The sequence below is a fragment of the Lepus europaeus genome, chromosome 5 (assembly GCF_033115175.1).
Source record: "Lepus europaeus isolate LE1 chromosome 5, mLepTim1.pri, whole genome shotgun sequence".
NCBI classification, from domain to species: Eukaryota; Metazoa; Chordata; class Mammalia; order Lagomorpha; family Leporidae; genus Lepus; species Lepus europaeus.
In genome coordinates, this window is record NC_084831.1 from 32,476,764 (window position 1) to 32,496,566 (window position 19,803).

Below are 19,803 nucleotides of genomic sequence, written 5' to 3' on the forward strand. Positions count from 1 at the left end.
GAGACCTGTAGACATAGCAGGTGTTAAGTTGGAAACAGAAATAGTTGGGAACACTCTTAGACCAAAAGACCTTAAAGGCTGCAAGTTAGATTGGAGACCATTAGGGAAATGATAGTACCAACATTTAGATTTATTTCTGACAGTACTAAGTCAAGATATATTTGACAACAAGGTCATCATTTTTAGATAAAACTTAACTGCCCGGGATGGATCACTTTTCGTACTTCAATAACAAGCAGCATCAGTTAAGAATTTTGTTTCATTTTAGGACAGCTTCCTATAATGTCTTATTTCCTTTAACAGTTGTGACAGACATTTAGGCGTTATCTCCCAGCAACATCTGTTTGAGTTTAGTTACTGCAAAGGGCTATATTGTGGGGCTGGTGCTGTCGTGTAGTGGGCTAAGCCTCTGCCTGTGGCACCAGCATCCTATATGGGTGCTGGTTCGTGTCCTGACTGCTTCTCTTTCAATCCAGCTCTCTGTTAAGGCCTGGGAAGGCAGTGAAGATGGCCCAAGTGCTCGGGGCCCTGTACTCACGTGAGACCCCAAGGAAACTCCTGGCTTCAGATCAGCCCAGCTCCTGCTGTTGTGGCCATTTGGGGAGTGAACCTGTGGATGGAAGACCTTACTGTCTCAAATAAATAATAATTAAAAAAATTTTTTAAAAAGGGCTATATTGTATTTTAAGGCATATTATAAAAGACTTTGATATAAAGAAGAGAGAGCTAAAGCCTAAAGGTACAGAATTTTAGAAGCCAGATAATAGGGTAGTAAAGCCTTACATTTCTTTGTTTTGGTAGTTTTGATACATCCTATTCCTCACCCAGGAATATCCCTAAGGGAAGATTTGGCAAGCATGGTGCTTGATCAAGAGCAACAGCTTGAAAGACTTCCAAGGGAATCTTAAAAGAGGAGCACTCTGTTTTTGGGATGCTTTGAAAGCTGTTTAGGTCTCTCTTTCTTCAAGAATGATAAGAGTAACTAGATATTAAAATGATGGGTTGATTGCCCACTATGAAGTGTTCTGATTTAGTCATGTTGCTTTACAATTTTCTTATCTATTGTCTTTTTCCTTTTAAAAATGTTTTATTTATTTATTTATTTGAAAGGCAGAATTGCAGAGGGGTGGGGGGCTCTCCATCTGCTGGTTCACTCCCTGAAATGACTGCAACAGGCCAGGGCTGAGCCAAGCCAAAGCCAGGAACCAGGAGCTTCATCTGCATCTGCCAGCTGGATGCAGGGGCCCAAATACTTGGGCCATCTCTGCTGCTTTCCCAGTAGGAAACTGGATCAGAAGTGGGGCAGCCAGGATACAAAACTGACACCCATATGGGATGCCAGTGTTGTAGTGGCAGCTTACCTGCTGTGCCACAGTGCCGTCCTTTCTAAAGGATAGCCATACAAGAGTATTTTCCCTCCTCCTCCTCCTCTTACCCATATTTTATTAATTAAAATTTAATATATTTTATTCAATTTATTAATTCATAAGCTTTGCTCATCTGAATTGGTTACTTTTTGGAAGAGGTTCTGACTTTGAAAAGGTTTACACTGGTAATAGTGTGCCTTCATGTTTCTAGCTTCCTAGCCTGCTTTCAGCTCCTTGGACTGCTTTGGCTGTATGTGCACACATGCACATGCATACTTCGCTTTTACCATTCTATTTCTCTTAAATCTTAACCTTTTAGTAAGTCAGCTTCAGATAGATTTTCTTTTTCTTTTTCTTTTTGGACAGGCAGAGTTAGTGAGAGAGAGAGAGAGAGAGACAGAGAGAAAGGTCTTCCTTTTTCCATTGGTTCACCCCCCAAGTGGCCACTACGGCCAGCACCTTGCGGCCAGCTTGCTGCGCCAATCCAAAGCTAGGAGCCAGGTGCTTCCTCCTGGTCTCCCATGCGGGTGCAGGGCCCAGGGACTTGGGCCATCCTCCACTGCCTTTCCGGGCCACAGCAGAGAGCTGGACTGGAAGAGGAGCAACTGGGACAGAATCCGGCGCCCCAACCGGGACTAGAACCTGGGGTGCCTGCGCTGCAGGCAGAGGATTAGCCTAGTGAGCTGCGGTGCCGGCCTGGATAGATTTCTGATTGTAGTTATTAACTTTTAAAGACTCATGGAAGCCTCATTTATTCTTTTTTTTTTTTTTTAAAAAGAGATTTATTTATTTGAAAGTCAAAGTTACAAAGAGAGAAGGAAAGGCAGAGAGAGGTCTTCCATCCACTGGTTCATTCCACAGATGGCCACAACGGCCGGAGCTGTGCAGATTCTAAGCCAGGAGCCAGGAGCTTCTTCCTGCTCTCCCACGTGGGTGCAGGGGCCCAAGGACTTGGGCTATCTTCTGCTTTACCCAGGCCATAGCAGAGAGCTGGATCGGAAGTGGAACCAGCACCCATTTGGGAAGCCTGCACTGTAGGCAGCCCCTTTACCTGCTACGCCACAGTGCCGGCCCTCTCATTTTGTCTTGAGAGTCCCAGAATAGTTTGTACAGGCACATCCTTTGGTTGGTCAGGAGATTCCAATGGGCATTCTTCAGGGTTGGGCTCCCTGAGATTCCCTTTGCTCAGAGAGGCGGTGTCCAGCGACTCACCTGCTTTTCACTCTGGAGTAGTTATCAGACTGTGTGTGTGCTGGTTGTGTGAGGGTGGCTGTGTGAGAGGGGAAACAAGACAAGACATAAGACATGCACATGGGTATGATGATTCCAGGCATTGTTCTTTTTTTTTTTTTTTTGACAGATAGAGTTAGATAGAGAGAGAGAAAGGTCTTCCTTTCGTTGGTTCACTCCCCAAATGGCCGCTATTGCCAGAACTACGCCGATCCGAAGCCAGGAGCCAGGTGCCTCCTCCTGGTCTCCCACGTGGGTACAGGGCCCAAGCACTTGGGCCATCCTCCACTGCCCTCCCGGGCCACAGCAGAGAGCTGGACTGGAAGAGGAGCAACCAGGACTGGAACCTGGTGCCCATAAGGGATGCCAGCACCACAGGTGGAGGATTAACCAAGTGAGCCAAGGTGCCGGCCCCAGGCAGTGTTCTTGAGGGCTGAAAGCCAGGTGCACACCGAAGGCTCGGAGGAGTCGTGAGAAGGAGAGACCACTTCCGATGGGGAAATTTAGAGAAGACTGGATAGAGTGCAGTTGAGCTGAGTGTCAGAGAAACCACCCTCTCACAATAAGCTTGAATTCTTCCCTTTCTAGCTTTGGAAAGCAAACTGTTTTAAAAAATAGATTAATTGGGGCCGGTGCTGTGGCACAGCGGGTTAATGCCCTGGCCTGAAGTGCCGACATCCCATATGGGCACTGGTTCTAGTCCTGGCTGTTCCACTTCCCATCCAGCTCTCTGCTATGGCCTGGGAAAGCAGTGGAAGATGGCCCAAGTCCTTGGGCCCCTGCACCTGCGTGGGAGACCTGGAAGGAGCTCCTGGCTTTGGATTGGTGCAGCTCCGGCTGTTGTGGCCAACTGGGGAGTGAACCAGCAGATGAAAGACCCCCCTCTCTCTCTGCCTCTCCTCTCTGTGTAACTCGGACTTGCAAATAAATAAGTACATCTTTTAAAAAACAGATTAATTACAGCAAGATACATTTAATATTTAATAGATACTGAGAATTGAGATTATTGCCAGCAACAGCTGCTAATACTTCGACTTGTCCTTATGTCTTTATTAAATAAACACTCTTTTTCAAGTATTTATAAAATTAATAAACATGAATAATAAATGTAATGTTAATAATTAAATCTGAGAAAAATCTTCATTGTACTTTTCATAAGGTGATGTGAGCTAAAATGGCTTTGTCTTCAGACAAATTTGTTCTTGTCAGCTTCACATAATTAGCTTTATCCAGTGATAGATATAGCAATCTAACGTCAAATGAAGAGAATCCTGGAATAAATTTCTTCTCCTTTAAATACATCCCTGCTCTCATTTCCCTAGAAGATGGATCCGGCACATTTTCCACAAACTGTAAATGTTAGAGATGAGCTACTTTTGTGGTGTAGTGGGTTAAGCTGCCATCTGCAGTGCCAGCATCCCATATGGGCACCGGTTCCAGTCCCGGCTGCTCCACTTCCAATCCAGCTCCCTGTTAATGTGCTTGGAAAAGTAGAGGAAGATGGCATAAGTACTTAGGTCCCTGCACCCACATGGGAGATCAGGAAGAAGCTTCTGGCTCTTGGCTTTGGCCTAGCCCAAACCTGGCCATTGTGGCCATTTGGGGAGTGAACCAGCAGACAAAAGATCACACTCTCTCCCCTTCCACCCCTCCCCCCCATAATTCTCAAATAAATAAATAAATCTTTAAGAGAGAGAGAGAAATGAGCTACTTTTGTAGCAAAATCAATTCAGCTGAGTTAACATCTTAATCATTAAAATAAGAAGTGATGATTAACTAAGGTGATTGTGTATTGTTTAGCTTATTGAGGTGTTTGACCAGCAACATTCTTTTTGTGTTTGTGATTAAGTCGTTTTACTTAATGCTTCAGTGAGAAAACATCAGGAATATTTAATTTTTCATAAAATATGTTGCTTGAGATTTGGTCTGATTTTTAAAGTTCTGTGTGAAGAATGGATCTGCTTTAAGGAAAACCTTTTGAATAAAAGTTTGACCTTTTCCAGGAATTTACAATAGCAGTTTATGTTCTTCCAAGAGATATTGCTAATTGTCTGTGCAAAGATGTTGGAAAACATACTGTAAACCTTTTTCTCTTTTTCCTCATGAGAAGATCTTATGTTCCTGGTATGGAAAGTACCTTTGTGTTTTGAAATCTGGAATTTATAAAATGAGGTTGCTGAGTGGAAAAATCATAAAGGCTCTAACTCTAAATCCAATGCCCAAATGGAACCCTGCTTGTAAATTAAACTTAATGTAAAGAAGAACAGTCAGAGCTATCCAAAGATGGAAAAGAATGCCTTACCAGAAAGCCACTTCCCAGAACTGGAGGGGAGGCAGGCAGATTTGAGCTGGATGACCACTTACGGTAGCATTGCAAGGCGAAGAGGCTCTGTGGACATCATATGGAAGTGTGGGCCTGAGTGTCTCTGTCTTTTCTGAGTCCTATACTTCTATGATGCAATAAAATGTTATTATTGACTTGTATTTTTTGTTATCTATTTGTTTATTTTCTAATGCAGCTGGGATTCTTGAGTTAAAAACTTAACGTTGAATACGTTTAAACTTACAGAAAGATTTGGTAATTTGTGTTTTTTTTAATTTTTATTTATTTATATTTTTAATTTTTGACAGGCAGAGTGGACAGTGAGAGAGAGACAGAGAGAAAGGTCTTCCTTTTGCCGTTGGTTCACCCTCCAATGGCCGCCGCGGTAGGCACGCTGCGGCCTGCGCACCGCGCTGATCCGATGGCAGGAGCCAGGTGCTTCTCCTGGTCTCCCATGGGGTGCAGGGCCCAAGGACTTGGGCCATCCTCCACTGCACTCCCTGGCCACAGTAGAGAGCTGGCCTGGAAGAGGGGCAACCGGGACAGGATCGGTGCCCCGAATGGTAATTTGTGTTTTATACCCAGCTACTACAACAGGTTATGACTGTGAGCCTGCCAAAGATTTATTCATGGTCTGTTGACTACACAGATGTTAGCAAACTGATCATACCAGCACATCTGTAGTTGGGGCAATTCAGAATTAAAAGTAGGCTTTTCAGATGGTTGTGAAAGCACTTCTTGAATTGTCTTATTTCTTACTTGAGGAGTTGTCTTACTGTTTTGAGTATATTATATTAAGCTGTTAATAAAAGTAGATAATTAAATTTCTCTAGATTACTTTGATTCTTTATTCTCAGTATATCTAAGAGAGTAATGTATATGCTCTGTACATGTGGTTATAAGTGAAAATGTCATGGGGCCTGCGAGAAACCTCATTTTGTTATTTACAACTCAAGTTTTTATCTAGTCATTTTGAACTGTGACTCAACACTTCCTTTTAACTCCCTCCAGAACTCCAAGATCATACTGCTTTTCAGGGTCTTAAGAGTTCTTACTGATGTATAGAGCTGTTTATAGGCCTCCAGCACCAGAAGTTGGCTCCAAACCTTTTCCCATTACATCATCACCCACTAATGTCATGACACCCCGGTGAATTCTGCCTTGAAGATTGTACTCTTGTCTCCCATTTCTTTCCTCTTAGCATTTTCTTTTGAAGGAAAATGAAAAAAAAAAAAATTACAGATTTCTGAAACAATCCCAGGCAAATGTTTAAGAGCAAATTTAACATCCTCACAGGCTAAACCTAGGTTTATCAGTGTTATTCCACCCGACTGTAGAAAGTATTCTGCCTTGCACTCATGTGCATGGCGCTGAAAAACCAACAAGCAAAACCAAAACCAAAACAAAACATGTCTGGTCATGGGACACCTGGTTCTGGTGCCTTTCTTTCAGCTCCTCAGAATCAGTTCATAATGACCTTCATAGCTCTTCTCCAGCATCCCGTCAATGGCACCTTAAACCTTTTCAAATAATTCCCCAGAATAGAAATTCTTAGGAGATCACCAAGTTTCTCATTCTTTATGTCTAATTAAACTATTTCATGTATTTAAGTATTTGCCTGAAAAGTATTTAAGCCATTTGGTGTTTTTTACTTCCCCCCTGGAAGTCTACTAAGGCATTTTATTATCTGTAGTTATAGCTGATGTGGGGATCCTTGTTCATCTTCCTTCCTCCATCAGAAAGCAGTCGGTCGATCAAGTGCAGGTTCTGGCCCTGTGTTCTCTATCTTGATTTTAATTTCGCATTGTTTTCAACTGTCTTTAATGCTTCCGGTTGCTGGTGTGCTGTGTTTGGCTTTGTGCCTAAAAGCAATGTTTAGGGAAGGAAAGTTTTGGCATGTATGTAATTTCAGTTCAGACTTCATGCCACCCACTCAATTATTGACCTAGTCTTAATCAATTTTATGTCTTTTGAGGCAGATTTGCCTGAGTTTAGAAGGAATAATCATTGATAGCTCCAGAGAACTGGGCTACAGTGTCTAAAACAAGAGAATGAACTTGGCTGTCATTTTTTAAGACTTTGAGTTTACCTAGCTGTCCAGTATTAGTCCCAGGGTCCCTTCATGTATCTGCTGCAGGCTTTGATATGGAGTATGAGAAGCCGTGAACTTTGACAAAGCTTTAGAAGGAATGATATTTAAAATTCTGGACTAGACGAGGGCAACAAAGTGCTTTCCCCACCCCCATAAGTCGGATTCTTAGCAACTTTTCATTTTGTAGTTGGTGCTCCTTGATAGTCTTCATGACATCAGCTAGATGGAAGAGAAAGCCTTCTCTCTTCAAGTGTTTGCTACATTGTGGTAAAAATCTTTTCAGCACAATCAGGTACCTTGCCATGTTGGATAAATTAAAGACAACATACCCAAAGAAAGATAAATGATTACCCTAGACAGAAAGTTTGACTTTATTATTTCTCCTATATCTCATGTATGTGTTTGTTTACAGTTGTAGAAATGTCCACAGAAGGAGGATTTGGTGGTACTAGTGGCAGCGATGCCCAGCAAAGCCTGCAGTCCTTCTGGCCTCGTGTCATGGAAGAAATCCGGAATTTAACAGTGGTAAGGAAGAATGAGAAACTTCAGTGTGTAAAAGGCTATAGGGCGTTTAGCCAGACCTTAAGACTAAAAGATTTTTCAATTTTAAGCACATTTGCAAATAAGTTGTAGTTCATCCGCAACCTACAGACAGGAGAATGAAAATACAATTTAGTTTAAGTGTGGTCTTTACAAGGGTGTCCTTTATATCTTAGTGATTTTCCTTAAGCTTGTACGTGCTTTGAATGGGAGGTAGTTTAGTGTGGGGTGTATCTTTTAAGGAATGCAGGAAAGCAGAGATCTCACCTTTCCTTAATAGCCATAGCTCTTTTCTTAGACCTGATTTAGTGGCCCTACTGAATTTCTAGAACCTGATGGAAACCACTTTGTGAGCCAGGCACTGTTTCTGTGGGTAAAAGGCACACTTGGAACAGGGTTTTTCACTGCAGTATTACTGACATTTGAGACCAGATAATTGTGAGATCTGTCCTGTGGTGAGCTGAAGGGTGTTCAGCAGCATCCCTGACCTCTGCCCACTCAGTGCCGGGAGCAGTGCTTGCCCCAGATGTGATGACAAAAAATGTCTTCGGACATTGGCAGATGTCCCCTCTTGACATCTCCTGTTGGGAACCACTATTATAAAATAATCAAATCTAACCCTGGCCCTTGAGGAGCTTACCATCTAGAAATTACAGCAAAGTCATTTAGTCAGTATGTATTAAATAATTTATTAAGTCAGGTACAGCAGTGAGTGTGAAACAGTCAAAATACTTGAGCACAGAGGACAAAATACTTGTTTCTCTCTGGTTGAGTTAAGGATGCTTTAAGTAAAAGGAACATTTTTGTTGGATCTTAAAACATGAGTAAGCATTCAGTAGATGGACGGGAATGGAAAGTATATCTTGGGCAGAGAGCGGGGCCTGCGTAAAGGTGTAGAGACTCAGAGCGGGGCACCTTATGTTTAGAGGGACAACAAGAAGTTCAGAATGGCTGGAGATCACTGGGTAGTGGAGGTTGGCGTAGAAGCAAAGTATCAGGTAGGAGAGTGGTAGCAAAAGGTGAAGCAAGTTATAATGAGAATATTTTCAGAATATAGTGCCATATCCTTAAGGAACAATGTTCCATTTGGTGTCATTTAAGCAAATTCTGCAGGAGCTTCCTTGTGTTGTATGTGTCTTTCCTGCCCTGGAAACGTTAGCATCCTGGCAGTACAGATACCAGATTCCTTCCTGATGTAGAACTAGTATTGCGGTGGCCTTTATCCTCTGATATGCAAGTCAGTCTAAATTTTTATTACTTATTTTTAAAGGACATGTGACAAAAAGAGAGGCAGAGACAGATCTTCCATCCACTGGTTCACTCTCAAATGGCTGCAATGGCCAAGGCTGAGCCAGGCAGAAATCCAGAGCCTGGAACTCCTTCCAGGTCTTCCCACATGGATGACAGATGCCCAAGTACTTGTACCAATATCCACTGCTTTCCCAGGTGCATTAGTAGGACGCTGGATCAGAATGGGAGCAGCCAGCATTTGAACCAGCACTCCAGTATGGGATGCTGGCATTGCAAGCAGCAGCTTAACCCACTGTGCCACAATGGTAGTCCCTATTTATTTATTTAAAAGACACAGAGAGACAGAGAGACAGAGACAGAGATCTCCCATCTGCTAGTTCACTCCCCAAATGTCTGCAACAGCTAAGGCTGGGCTAGGCTGTAACCCAGAACTGGGACTCAGTCGAGGTTTCCTAAATGACTAGCAGGGACCCAATCGCTTGAACTATCACCTGCTGCCTCCAAGAGTGTGCATTAGCAGGAAACTGGAATCAGGAACAAAGCTGGGACTTGAACCTAGGTAACCTGATATGGGATGTGGATATTCCAAGTAGCATCTTCACCCCCTCTCCCCCCCAATTTATTTATTTGAAAGGCAGAGTTACAGAGAAGCAGAGAGAGAGAGATCTTCCACCTGCTGGTTCACTCCCCAGATGGCTACAATGGCCTGAGCTCTGCCAATCCAAAGCCAGGAGCTTCTTCTGGGTCTCCCACGCAGGTGCAGGGGGAAAAGACTAATTAATATTTCAGATGTACCTGTGGATTGTGTTTGTTTAGATGGAAGGATTTCAGCAGTTGAGCTTAGTTTGGCCTTTTCAGAAGGACATGTTCACAGTGTTTTTCTTATTACTAGAGGTGGTAGTTATCTGTACTATCTCAGATATAACATACACAGGAGGAAAAAAGTGAAGTAGTCAAAAGTTTTTTTTTTTTTTTTTTTTTTTTTTTGACAGGCAGAGTGGATAGTGAGAGAGAGAGAGAGAGACAGAGAGAAATCTTCCTTTGCTGTTGGTTCACCCTCCAATGGCCGCCGCGGCCGGCGCACCGCGCTGATCTGAAGGCAGGAGCTGGGTGCTTTTCCTGGTCTCCCATGTGGGTGCAGGGCCCAAGCACCTGGGCCATCCTCCACTGCACTCCTGGGCCACAGCAGAGAGCTGGCCTGGAAGAGGGGCAACCGGGATAGAATCTGGCGCCCCAACCAGGACTAGAACCCGGTGTGCCGGCGCCGCAAGGCGTAGTCAAAAGTTTTGTTCATTGATATTTCAGGGTGATAAACTCATGGTTAAGCTCATCAGGTTTTGGCATTTAAGTGAACCTGGTGTAAGACTAGTGTCCTCCTGGGGTGTGGTTGAACAGGGCCAGTGCTGCCAGTCTGCACGGCATCAGGAGCTCAGAAAATGGATGTAGGAAGGACCATGTGTGTAGCCACATGAACATGAACTCTGGGGGTTTGAGCCCAGCACTGATTTACTACCAGGTTTTGTTGGAGTGTGTGTGCCTAAGCTGTGATGGGAAATATATAAAAAAAACTTAAATAACTGTTTTTCAATGTTCAGATTGCTGATATTAGTGCATTCATACTATGAAACACATCTCCAGAACTTTCAATTTTACAGAACAGCAACTCCTGTCTCCTCAGCCTGGCAGCTGTTATTCTGCTTTATGTTTCTATGAATTTGACTACTTTAGATACCACATATAATTGCTTCTTGGCCTTTTGGCTAAATCAAGTGTAGATACCACATATAAGTGGGATCATACAGTGTGTGTTTTTCGTATGACTGGCTTGGCATAATGCTCTCAGTCCACATTGTAGCATATGTCAGACTATCCTTTTTAAGGCTGAATACTATCTGATTATATGTATGTGTATGTGTGCCACATTTTGTTTATTGCCTGTCAGTGGACATTTGAATTACTTCCACCTCTTGGCTCTTGAATGGTGCTGGTATGTACATGGGTGTGCAGATACTTCTTTGAAACCAAGGGTTTTGATTAAAAAAAAAAAAATGTACGTATTTGAGGGGCAGAGTGTCAGAGAGAGCACAAGGGAGCAAGTGATCAAGTGGTCTTCCATCCACTGGTTTACTCTCCATATGCTTGCAACAGCCACGCTAAAGCCAGGAGCCAGGAACTCCATCAGGGTCTTCCACATGGGTGGCGAAGGAGCTGGAACTTGATCCTAGGCACTCTGGGACAGGTACAGACATCCAAATGGCAGCTGCACCCTCTGTGTACAACCCCTGCCCCTAGGTTTGGTTTTTAGCCTACATGGTTTACTTTTCAAGTTTGTTTGCCAATCAAGCAGATTGTAGTGTTGATGGGGTTTTGGTACTGAGACATTAGTCTCCCAGACATTCAATTTTCAGAGATTCCATTTTGTTTTCGGTATTGTGGGTAAAGAGAAAGAAGAGTAAGGAGGAAGATATTTTTAAGCATTCCTCTTCTGGTGACTTGCTGAAAATTTTCTCCTGCTTATCCTTGAAGAAAATTCCTAGACCTCTCCTATGCTATGTATCTTTTACATCGTATGCTTAAAATAATGTCAGGCATGTAGTACATACAAAATAAATATTTGAATAAATCCAATTCTTCCACTTCAGATTTAGTGGAAAACAACATCAGTTCCAAGTCTGAGTGAGAATGGAATCCATCCACTAAAGTTGGGATAATTTTTCGCTTTGAAAGATTCCTAATTTTCCTCTCTGCTCAGCACTGTGCCTACAACACATGAAGGCAGCTGCTTCCCTAACTGTACCTCTGTCTGTTGTGTGGCCAGACATTTAGTGCCTTTCCAGAACTCAACAGTACGTAAAACCAGATTTCCTCAGATATGTCAAAGCCTCTTGGGTTGACATCTCAAAATATCTAACAGATTTTCTTAAAATCCATTATGCTTAAGCTATCCAAACATAAATAAAACTTGTGAGAGTATTCATAAAGTGTTGTGGTCTCTTTAAGACTGGGACATAGATTGTTTCAAAAACAAGTAATTGAGGTTTGCTAGATGATATATTTCATGATGTTTCAGAAACACTGGCCTCAGTCATTTTTGGTCTGAATATTGTAAAAGCAATTGATATCTCATCTCATCTCATCTCATCTCATCTCATCTCATCTCATCTCTCTTTCCTTCCTTCTGTCCATCTGTCCTTCTTTCCTTCCTTCCCTCCCTCCCTCCCTCCCTCCTTTCTTCCTTGATTTATTTATTTACTTACTTACTTACTTACTTATACTTACTTGAAAGGCAGAGTTACAGAGAGGCAGAGGCAGAGAGAGAGAGAGAAGAGAGGTCCTCCATCTGCTGGTTCACTCCTCAGACAGCCGCACCAGCCAGAGCTGGGCCGATCCAGAGCCAGGAGCTTCTTCTGGGTCTCCCACATGGGTGCAGGGGCCCAAGGACTTGGCTATCTTCTGCTTTCCCAGTCCATAGCAGAGAGCTGGATGAGAAGTAGAGTATCCAGGACTCGAACCGGCACCCATACGAGGTGCCAGCACTGCAAGCGGCAGCCTCACCTGCTAAGACACAGCACTAGCTTCTCATCTTTTCATCTTTGGCTGTCACTGTTACAAGTTCTGTAACTGTCCAAAAATCCCAGGGTGCATTCAGCTGAGATTAAAGTTGGTTAACAACTGTACCGATGGGGGCCAGTCCTGTGGCGTAGCGGGTAATAGCCGCTGGCTGTAGTGCTGGCATCCCACATGGGCGCCGGTTCGAGACCCTGCTGCTCCACTTCCATTCCAGTTCTCTGCTATGGCCTGGGAAAGCAGTAGAAGATAGTCCAAGTCTTGGGCCCCTGCACCCGCATGGGAGACCTGGAAGAAGTTCCTGGCTCCTGGCTTCTGATTGGCTCAGCTCCGGCCTTGCAGCCATCTGGGGAGTGAACCAGCAGATGGAAGACCTCTCTCTCTCTCTCTCTCTCTCTCTCTCTCTGCCTCTGCCTCTGCCTCTGCCTCTAAATAAATAAATAAAAACCATACCAGATGATTATGCACCAGAGTGATTTTGTGAAATACAAGTTTTCGAAAATGTGTCTTGTGAGGGACCAGTCTTGTGCAGTGGGTCAGGCCACCGCTTTTGACACCATCATACATCATACCATATCACAGATTAGGGTACTGGCTCATGTCCCAGCTACTCTGCTTCTGATCCAGCTTCCCAGCTAATGCGCCTGGGAAGGCAGCAGAAGACAGCCCAAGTACTTGGGCCCCTGCCACCTATGTGGGAGACCAGGATGAGTTTTTGGCTCCTGTCTTCGGCCTGGCCCAGTCTTGGCTGTTGCAGCCATTTGAGGAATGAGCCAGTGGATGGAAGATTTCTCCCCTTTTTGTGTCTTTCCCTCTGTGTTACTCTGCCTTTAAGTAAGTAAATTGTTTTTAAAAATGCTTATTAATGAACTATTAATTTCAAAAGTTTTTCATACTAAAATAAGCTCATCTTTTAATTCCATCTTTCCACAAATTTTTTGAAGTACCTTGTATCCAGCAGAGCTCTGAAAACAAATATAATAGGCATCCTGGCATTGAAGTTTTTCTTTTTTTAAAGATTTATTTACTTATTTGAAAGAGTTAGAGAAGGAGAGGCAGAGAGAAAGAGAGGTCTTCCATCCACTGGTTTACTCCCCAGATGGCTGCACTGGCTGGAGCTGAGCTGATCCAAAGCCAGGAGCCAGGAGCTTCTTCCGGGTCTCCCACCCGGGTGCAGGGGTCCAAAGACGTGGGCCATCTTCTACTGCTTTTCCAGGCCATAGGAGAGAGCTGGATCAGAAATGGAGCCACCAGGTCTCGAACCGGCACCCATATGGGATGCTGCACTTCAGGCGGCAGCTTTACCCACTGAGCCACAGTAGCATCTGCCTCCCCCATCCCTCATGTGTGCACGTGCTTTGAGTTTTATCCCTCTGGACCTCTTTGAAAGTGGGGAAGAGAAAGCTAACTGTCTTAGAGATTTGAGAAGCGGGCGGTAACTATTCTGAATCTTTAAAAATCCAATTCTTCCCTAACTTATTCCCTACACCTTGATCAGCCATGAATTAGCTGTAATTTAGTACCTAAGTCACTTTCTTTTCCTTTTTATTTTTATTTTTTTTATTTTTGACAGGCAGAGTGGACAGTGAGAGAGAGAGAAAGGTCTTCCTTTTTGCCGTTGTTTCACCCTCCAATGGCTGCCGCGACCACTGATTCGAAGCCAGGAGCCAGGTGCTTCTCCTGGTCTCCCATGGGGTGCAGGGCCCAAGCACTTGGGCCATCCTCCACTGCACTCCCGGGCCATAGCAGAGGGCTGGCCTGGAAGAGGGGCAACCGGGGTAGAATCCGGTGCCCCAACCAGAACCCGGTGTGCCGGCGCCGCAGGCAGAGGATTAGCCTATTGAGCCGCGGCACTGGCCCTAAGTCACTTTCTTTTAATCGGCAGTTTCATCTTTTCATTCCTCAGTGCCTCCAGATTGAGGGATGACATTTCTAACATTACAGTCAAATCAGATGACCATTTAAACAAGAACTTGGTGGTGAAGGTTGGTGGACTGTTAACTGAACAGGTCCTGTGCTGGGTGAGCCCCTCCTATAGAACAGTGATCTCAGACTTTCCTGTCTGCCTGGACCACATGTGGGAGGATCTTGTTAAAATACCAGCATTGTGGCACAGTGAGTTAAGCCTTTGCTTGCAACACCAGCATCCCATACCGGAGGACCAGTTTGCCTCTGGCTTCTCTGCTTCTGATTTAGCTCCCTGCTAATGTGCCTGGGAAGGCATTGGAAGATGATCCAACTCCTTGGGCCCCTGTCACCCATGTGGAAGACCTGGATGGAATTCCTGGCTTCCAACTTTGGTCTGTTGTAGCCCTGACCATTGCATCCATTTGGGGAGTGAACCAGTAGATGGAATCTCTCTCTGTCTCTTTCTCTCGGTATGTCTCTCTGTTGATCTGCCTAATAAATCTTTATAAAAATGAAGCAAAATTTTTTAAAATGAAATACTGGTGTTGAAGATTTAGTAGATTTGGCATGGAGCAGGAGACTGAATTTTTTTTAGTTCCTGGGTGATTTGTTGCTGGTATAAGGACCTCACTTTCCATAGCAAGGTTAAAGCAGTAGTCCTTAATCCTCATGGTGGGTCATGGTCACTAAGGGACTGTACTCCCTGGGGTTCCTCGCTTAGTTGATCTGTGGGAGAGCCTAAGAATCTTGTTTTTCAAAAGCTTTCCAGGTGTTTTTAACATGCAGCCAGCTGCTGAGAGTCATTGCTTTCAGGAGAATTAAAATCTTTAGTTTGCCTAAGTGCCTGACTGGGTAAGCCTGGAAAAGATATTGTAACATTATTTGAAACTCTAGATGTTTTTTAGTGTAACCTGAGACCCATTGACTTTTTTTGGCTCTAAACTCTCACTGAATGAATTCAAAATTTCTTGAAAGTTGGCAGTTTCAGATGGCAGCATTTTAAATGTAGTTCTTTGGTTGTGGTCAGGAGCATGAGGCTATTTTGAGAGAGAATTTGCTCAATGTCTTACTGCTATCACTCCCAAAAGTAAGAAAAAAGTCAGTATATGTCAGTTGTTCTTCCACTTGAATCAGCATCAGGAGAAGGAGTCAATGTTACCCACATCAGTTGCATGGTTGCCAGTGACCTGGCAAGCAAGGAATAGATATCCAACTTAGTGGGCCTCGGAAACTGGGCTACTCTCAGAAGCGATGAGCGCCACACATATCTCAAGATCTGTGTTTCACACACTAACCCTTGAGATCTCAGTTTGGGGATCATGAAAAAGTAATTGTTCACAAAAAGAAAAAGTTTGATTTAGGGGGTTTATTTTATTTAGTTATTTATTTGCTGTTACATAATTTTTTAATTTTAAGGAATAAGATTCTAAAGCAAAAACATTATTAATAAAATCACAGGTCTACCTCAAGTATTTTAAAATATCTTCTGTAACATTTCACTCAGAAGGGAGTTAGGGAGTTTAAAGCACAGCTTTTTATAAGTTTCTGCCTCATTTTAGAGTTCTACAAGGTTGAGTTTCTTTCTCCTTCACCCTTTGTTCTTGCTTTTGATTAAAGAATAGTCTCGTAGAACTAATAATGTTTTGCTTTACCCTTTCAGTATGGGGAAGGATTTTTTTTTTTTTATCAGCTTTGGACCTTGGTTAAGTAATCATGGATTAATCTTGTAGAAATTATAGGAAACAACCAAGCAGATCTTGTGCTGTGTATCATCTTGGGAGGCCTTCCAAAGGAATTATCCCTAACATTCTCTTTGGCATTTCTGTGTAGCATCATCATCTTATGTGATATCCCACACAAGAAGGAAGAAGTGATTGATTTCTATGATTAAACTTTCCTCTAAATCCCCTCAGGGTCTGGCCCCAACCCAGCATCCTGTTTCCTACTGCTCCCATTTGCATTCAGGCCATGTGTCTAAAATTTCAGTAGACCATGTAGTTTTTGTGTGTGTGTCTGTGCTGTTTCTCTATCAGAATAATCTTTTCTTACTTTTTTAAGATTTATTTTATTTATTTGAAGGGTAGAGTTACAGAGAGAAAGAGAGAGAGGGAAAGGTCTTCCATCTACTGGTTCACTCCCCAAATGGCCATAATAGCGGGAACTGGGTCAGGCTAAAGTTAGGAGCCTCATTCAGGTCTCCCAAGTAGGTGCAGGGGCCTAAGCACTTGGGCCATCTTCCACTACTTTCCCAGGCACATTAACAGGAAGCTAGATCAGATGTGGAGCAGCCAGGAAAAGAACCGGTGCTCATATGGGATGCCAGTGTTGCAGGCAGCATCCTAACCTATTAGATCATGACACTGGCCCAGTGTTTTCATACTTTTTCTTTTTTTAAGATTTATTTTATTTATTTGAAAGAGTTACAGAGAGAAGTAGAGACAGAGAGAGGTCTTCCATCCGCTGGTTCACTCCCCAGGTGGCCACAACAGCCAGAGCTGCGCCAATCCAAAGCCAGGAGCCAGGAGCTTCTTCCGGATCTCCCACGTGGGCACAAGGGCCCAAGGACTTGGGTCATCCTCCACTGCTTTCCCAGGCGACAGCAGAGAGCCGAGTCGGAAGTGGAACAGCCAGGACTCGAACCAGCGCCCATATGGGATGCTGGTGCTTCAGGCCAGGGCTTTAAGCCACTGCACCACAGCACCAGCACTTATACTTTTTCAACAGATTCTCAGCATCCCTTAGAGTTCTGATGTCCTCCTTTCTGTGAACATTTCCCTCTCTCCGACCCCATAGTGCTTGCACTTATTTCCTTCTTTGTGTCACCTGTAGGGTTTCACATCCTTCCCTCTAGTATAGGCTAGAGACTGTAATGTTGTGTTTTGTTTCATTTTGTTTTGTTTGTTTGTTTTTGGTTTTTTTTCTTCTAAGGTGTACTTATTTAATGGGGCTGGCACTGTGGTGTAGTAGGTTAAGCATCTGCTCATATAGGTGCTGGCACCGGTTTGAGTCCTGGCTGTTCCACCTCTGATCCAGCTCCCTGCTGATGGTCTAAGAATGTAGTGGAAGATGGCTCAAGTGCTTGGGCCCCTGCACCAGAATGGGGGACCAGAAAGAAACTTCTGGCTCCTGGCTTCGGATCGGCACAGCTCTGGCCATTGCGGCCATTTGGGTAATGAACCAGCATATGGAAGACTTCTCTGTCCCTCCCTCTCTTTGTAACTGCCTCTCAAGTAAATAAATAAATCTTTAAAAAAGAAAAAAAAAAAGATATTTATTTGAAACGCAGGAGAGAAAGGAAGAGAGAGAGAGAGATCTTCCATCTATTGTTTCACTCCCCAAATGGCCACAACAGCCATGCTGAGTCAGACTGAAACTAGGAGCCTGTCACTCCATATGGGTTTCCCAATTGGGAGGCAAGTATCTGAGCCATCATTTGCTGCTTCCCAGATGCATTTGCAGGGTGCTGGATCAGAAGTGGAGCTGCTGAGATTCGAACCAGGCACTCCAGTATAGAACATGCATGTTCCAAGCCATGGCTTAATCCACTGCAGCACAATACCTTCCCTGACCGTAATGTTTTTATGTGACTGTCTCTAACAAACTACAGCATCTATTTGCATCTTTTATTTATTTATTTATTTTAAAGGCATAGCAACAGAGAGGGAGGAAGAGAGAGAGATGTTCATCTGCCAGGTCACTCCCCAAATGACTATAATAGCTAGGTCTGGGCGAGGCTGAAACCTAGAACCAGGAACCCCATCCTGGCCTCCTGCATGGGTGGCAGGGGCCCAAGTACTTGGGCCGTCTTCCACTGCTTTCCCAGGAGTATTACAAGAGAGCTGGGACTACAGCAGAGCTGCTGGGACTTGAACCAGCACTCCGATAATGGGATGCTGGCATTGCAGGTGGCTGTTTAATATGTTGTGCCACAACCCTGGCCCTAGATTTGCATCTTTTACATAGTAGTAGGTATCATACATTCACTATTAATTGAATTTCATGAATAAAGTAAACGAAAGGGGAACAGAAAAATAAGACTAGAAAAACATGTCCTGTCTCCTTAAGGTGATATTTTAATGAACTAGACTAGTGTGCCTCTGTCACTCCGGGGTTAGTTTTAGTAGAGGCTCATGGAAAATCTTGATACCCATCTTGGAAAAGGAAAACATTAAAAATTGGTATTTGGGGGCTAGTCTGTGTCATAGCAGGTTAAGCCGCTGCCTGCATGCCATATGGACACTGGTTCGAGTCCTGCCTGCTCCTCTTCTGATACAGCTCCCTGTGAATGCTCCTGGGAAAGCAGCAGAGGATGGCCCAAGTACTGGGGCCTCTGCACTCAGGTTGGAAATCCGGAAGAAGCTCCTGGTTCCTGACTTTGGATTGGCCCAATTCCAGCCATTGCGGCCATTTGAGGAGTGAATTAGCAGCTGGAAGCTCTCTCTCTCTGTAACTCTGCCTTTCAAATAAATAAATAAATCTTTATTAAAAAAAAAAAAAAGATGAAAAATTAGTGTGTGAAGTTTGTAGAGCTGAGTGGTAGCGAGCCTCTGGTTGGATTTGTATGGAAAAATCAGATGTGTGGTATATGCTGACCCTAACTTGTTCTTTCTTCTGGAATATTAGATGGATTCGGAGAAGACTGGTGCTGTTTTTCCAAAATGCATTATTTGACATAAATTTGAGGTTTTCTTTTGGTCTGGTGGAAAAGTTTACTTACCCTTGTTAATTATATCAAATCTCAAATAATAGCTGCTGTCCCTTCCATAATGTGATGGTAGAGGTTCCCAGGTGAGTGTGTGGAGTTGGGTGAGTCATGTCTTGACCACTCAGCAGAATCAGACTGTTGACCCCCTAGTCACAGGAGAGCTCCTGCTGATTGTAGTCTTTGTCTTTGTGCCTTTCCCTTCTCTGCAACTCAAAATTGATTTTTGTTTCTAGAATTGCATCCATTACTGGGCATGTGTTTAAATACCATTCGTTTCAAAATACAACAGAAAGGTCTTACGTCACACATAATTGAGTAGTAAAGATCATAAAAAGCCCTTTCCTGAATCCCATCCACAGTGAAGTTTCATGTTTCCCCCCCTCACCAGTCTTACTTGTTACGAAAAATAGCAGGACTGGCCCTAAAAGGCAGCTGGGCACTTCACCCTCACCTTTTCCCCAAACCTCTCCAGCCCGCCCTGAAGCACGTTTTGGAGACAAGGTCTCTGCAGCTGTAGTGTGAAAGGAGCTGCTCCCCGCTTTCTGTTGCCAGGCTTGTGCAGAGGTCACGAGTGGCCAGGACCACACTAGCTGAAGAGAACTGTGGGTCACTGTGGTCAGGAGCTCGCTGCTCTTTCCCCTTCTAGCCTCCGAGGAGAACAAAGAGCTGGCAGTGGAGAGGACTGCTTCTGGGGCAGAAGGCTCGTTTTAATCTGCACTGCAGACTGGGACACTTCCTGAGAAGCGGTGAAGCATTTGTAGTGTGCTGCTGCACTGTGCTGAGCCAAAGAGCCTGGTCACGTTGGGGCTACCTCTCCTGA

The 19,803-nt window shown here is 44.0% G+C and overlaps 1 protein-coding gene across 2 annotated transcripts in view; it reads left to right on the top strand.

The window, feature by feature from the left end:
• NFYC (nuclear transcription factor Y subunit gamma) overlaps nucleotides 1-19,803 on the top strand; it is an 83,806-nt gene that overhangs the window by 38,314 nt on the left and 25,689 nt on the right. For both annotated transcript variants that reach the window (XM_062191057.1, XM_062191058.1), the window contains exon 2: nucleotides 7,425-7,537. In XM_062191057.1, the coding sequence (XP_062047041.1) occupies nucleotides 7,433-7,537 (105 nt within the window). In that variant the 5' untranslated portion in view covers nucleotides 7,425-7,432. The remainder of the gene's footprint in view (nucleotides 1-7,424; nucleotides 7,538-19,803) is intronic.